Consider the following 3781-nt stretch of genomic DNA (forward strand, 5'->3'; position numbering starts at 1 on the left):
TTACACATCTCTAAGTGAAAATAAATACATACATACATACATACATACATACATTCATACATACATGTCTAGGTAACATTCTACCAAAAAATCTTAAACATAACATTAAATTTTATTAGATAACATTCATAACTCATTTTCAAATTGTACATTCTTTGATTAGCCTTGAGACAGAATATTTATTGAGGATTAGAGTGATTCAATTAGTTGCTATAATTATATACCATCAGGCATTTGTAGGCCTATATGAGAGGCAAACGAGACGAGTTACTTTGCAGGTTGCACATTTCTACAGGGACAGAGTGTCATCTGGTGTCTCCATTCGGAAGTTTCAATTTCAGTTTTTATAAAAGCTTTGTTTATGTAATATTTAATGGATTTCATGCGTTTTAAAACATTTACAATATATAAAACAGCATTTTATAAAATAGATTTAGTTTTCACACCAATTTACATAATTAAATTAGAATTATCACAAATTCAGCTTGATATTTAATACATACCTTATTACGTTACGATAACCTATAGCAATAACCCTGCTCAAAAACGCAACCGGTGAGTTCAATAAATAAATAGCAGCGAATGCTCGGACAGGCGGAACCTTTGATGCGTCGTGTTTCCGCACGGCTAAATATATTAGAGTCACGAGACGAAGCATCCGGAAATGTTTTAATATTATTTTCAGTAACTAAAACACAGTCATTTCTCTGTAATTTTAAGACGTCCTGTTTGGATAATAGCTAGTAAATTGTAAATAGACTCGAAAGACATGTCTAAAGCTGCTGTTCCTCTCAGAATTATCTGTATTCATGGGTATCGACAAAATAGCAACTCTTTTAGAGAGAAGACAGGTGCTTTACGCAAACTGTTAAAGAAACAAGTGGAGCTGGTGTATATTAGTGCACCACACCAAGTGCCTGCCATTAAAAACGAAAGTAAGTAACCAAACTGTCTGTCTTTAAACCCTATAGTGACCTAAACAGCATTTTTGGGGCATCCAATGTGCATTAAAAACTGTGCTCCCCAAAAATGCAGTCCAGATACATTTATTTTAAAACAGAGTTACACTAAGTTATATTCTTATCATATTGAAGACATCAGTGTAACAGTTGTGTCTTCTATTTAACTGCTTATCTTACAAATCAGCCAATCAGGAGCTAGAAAAGGCAGCCGGTGGCGGTGATGATGACCAGAGGGGCTGGTGGTTCTCTGATGTCAAGGCTCGAAGTTTCAATGCTAATCAGGAGTGTGAGAGCAGCCTGGGTCTGGAAGACAGTGTGGAGGCAGTAAAGATTGCAGTGAAGGAGCTTGGCCCCTTTGATGGCATCTTGGGCTTTAGTCAGGGCGCCGCCCTGGTGGCTATGCTGTGTGCCCTACAGGAGCACAAATTAGAGCCTGATTTTAATTTCCACTTTGCCATACTGGTCGCTGGATTCCGTAGTGCCTGTTCCCAGCATCAGCGGTTCTACGAGGGGCCGGCGATTTCTATTCCCTCTCTGCATGTGTTTGGACAGGACGATCGTGTGATTCCAGAGCAAATGAGTCGAGATTTGCTGCCCACATTTGATGGAGCTCAAATCCTCTTTCACCCTGGTGGACACTTTGTTCCTGCAGCATCCGCACACAGACAGACCTACCAAGACTTTCTTAAAAAGTTTCAGTGATGGGATCAAAGAATATGTGAGTTTATGGAAGTAATCATGGAAAATGTATAAAATGTGCTAAGTGATTTAAACATAATTACAGCCTTAAAAAAAAAACAACAAAAAAAAAACTTAAGGGATGTTTTATAGTAATGTGTTCTCAGGGAAAAAGCTACAGTACTTCAATAAAGACTTTCACAAGTTTTCAGTCTGTTTTATTTGTGTTCCAGCTCATTTGATTGACAGTATCGATATATAAAGGATTATTCTGGGTTCAATACAAGTTAAAGGAATAGTTCACCCAAAAATTAAAATTCTCTTATTATTCACATACCCTGATGCCATCCCAGATGTGTATGACTGTCTTTCATCAGCAGAACACAAATAAAGATTTTTAGAAGAAGATAAAGCTCTGTCAGGTCCTTATAATGCAAGTGCATGGGTGCCTGCTCTTTGACGGTCCAAAGTCACATTTAGGCAGCATAAAAGTAATCCAGGAGACTCCAGTCAATCAATGAATGTCTTCTGAAGCAAATCGATACGTTTGTGTAAATAAATCGATAATTAAAACATTATTAACTTTTAATTAAAACATTATTAACTTTTAAAAAGCGCTTCCTGCCAGCAGTTGACCTATATCACGTAGCTGTCACGTGATGTAAGCACGTCGGCGAGTTCACACAAGAATTCCTGAAATGGCTCCAGAGATCTTATAGTACCGAGATAATAACTTTCGCGGTTCTATCGTTGGAGAGAGCGTAACGCCTGTAACGGTCAACTAGCATTTTACGACAGTTTGCTGGTGCTATACAAATGAATGGAGAGAAACTTCCGGTCTTAAAATCGTGCATGACTTCTCTTATAAAAAAGCAATTTTATCAAAGTAAACCCCTCACATAGTACACTCCAAAAGGATTGTTTAGTGTAAAACATGTTGAAGATTAGCAGACAGTTAATTCTATAAATGATGTGCTATTTCTGCACAAAAGTGGTTTATTCAGCATTGTGAAGCATCTCATCCATAGACATTCATTCAAAAAGAACGGCCTCTTGTCTCTTCGCCAGTGTACCACCAGAGAATGACAATGGAATGGCCGTGTTACGCTAATCTATGCTAACCTTTTAGGCTTCCCTATCAGAAGGGCTTTGACAGTGCTTAATTACAACAGAAGAACAAATGTCATAGGATAGTTTGGCCATTTCAAACAGCGTCAGAGCCCTGGATGGAAGCGCAGATTTAAAGTTAAAAACGTTTTAATTATCGACTTGTTTCTTACATAAACCTAGCGATTTGCTTCAGAAGACATTGATCAACTGGAGTCTCCAGGATTACTTTCATGCTGCCTAAATGTGACTTTTGGACCATCAAAGTGCTGGCACCCGTGTACTAGCATTATAAGGACTTGAAAACCTTTTCTGTGTGGAGTTATGGCCAATTTTACAACTTCGTTACCATGACGATGTAACGTCAACAAACCCTGAAACTAATGTAAAAATTACAATTTAAACAACTTCAAAGCTAAAATAATACACAAGTTCGAACAGAATAAGCTTCACATTTCTGTTTAAACCCTCAAAAATTGGCCACATTCACTTTCATTGTAAGTGCCTCACTGTAACCCAGATTTTTGCTTTTTTTAAAGAAAAGGAGGAACGAGTCGAAATTAATTTTATATGGTAATAAACATTCTGCCACAAATGCTTTCAATTGAGCTTAACTTGTACTGAACCCAGAACATTGCTTTAAAGGAATAGTTCACCCAAAATTGAAAATTCTCTTATCATTTACTCACCCTCATGCCATCCCAAATGTGTATGACTTTCTTTCTCCTGCAGAACAAAAACGAAGATTTTTTGAAGAATATCTAAGCTCTGTAGGTCCATACAATGCAAGTGAATGGTGACCAAAACTTTGAAGCCGCAAAAAGCATATAAAGGCAATATAAAAGTAATCCATACGACTCCAGTGGAAGTTGCATTGTGTTGACCTACAGAGCTGAGATATTCTTCTAAAAATCTTTGTTTGTATTCTGCAAAAGAAAAAAAAAGAAAAAATAGAAAGAAAGAAATTCATACATCTGGGATGTTAAGAGGGTGAGTTAGTGGTGAGAGAATCTTCTTATTTTTGGGTGAACTAT

The 3781-nt window shown here is 37.1% G+C and overlaps 1 protein-coding gene across 1 annotated transcript; it reads left to right on the plus strand.

Moving 5' to 3' along the window:
- Positions 1 to 605: 605 nt before the first annotated feature.
- ovca2 (OVCA2 serine hydrolase domain containing) lies at positions 606 to 2100 on the plus strand. Its single transcript, XM_051684454.1, has 2 exons — positions 606 to 935; positions 1147 to 2100. The coding sequence occupies exons 1-2, from the start codon at positions 770 to 772 to the stop codon at positions 1662 to 1664; spliced, it is 684 nt and encodes a 227-aa protein (XP_051540414.1). The 5' UTR covers positions 606 to 769; the 3' UTR covers positions 1665 to 2100.
- Positions 2101 to 3781: the final 1681 nt, after the last annotated feature.

This window comes from Myxocyprinus asiaticus, chromosome 42 (genome assembly GCF_019703515.2).
Source record: "Myxocyprinus asiaticus isolate MX2 ecotype Aquarium Trade chromosome 42, UBuf_Myxa_2, whole genome shotgun sequence".
NCBI classification, from domain to species: domain Eukaryota; kingdom Metazoa; phylum Chordata; class Actinopteri; order Cypriniformes; family Catostomidae; genus Myxocyprinus; species Myxocyprinus asiaticus.

Excerpts from the sequence above, each read along its gene's own strand:
- ovca2 (XM_051684454.1), top strand. The coding sequence starts at position 770 with ATGTCTAAAGCTGCTGTTCCTCTCAGAATTATCTGTATTCATGGGTAT. Across the intron at positions 936-1,146 it reads GCCTGCCATTAAAAACGAAA|CCAATCAGGAGCTAGAAAAG; the intron begins GTAAGTAACCAA and ends CTTACAAATCAG.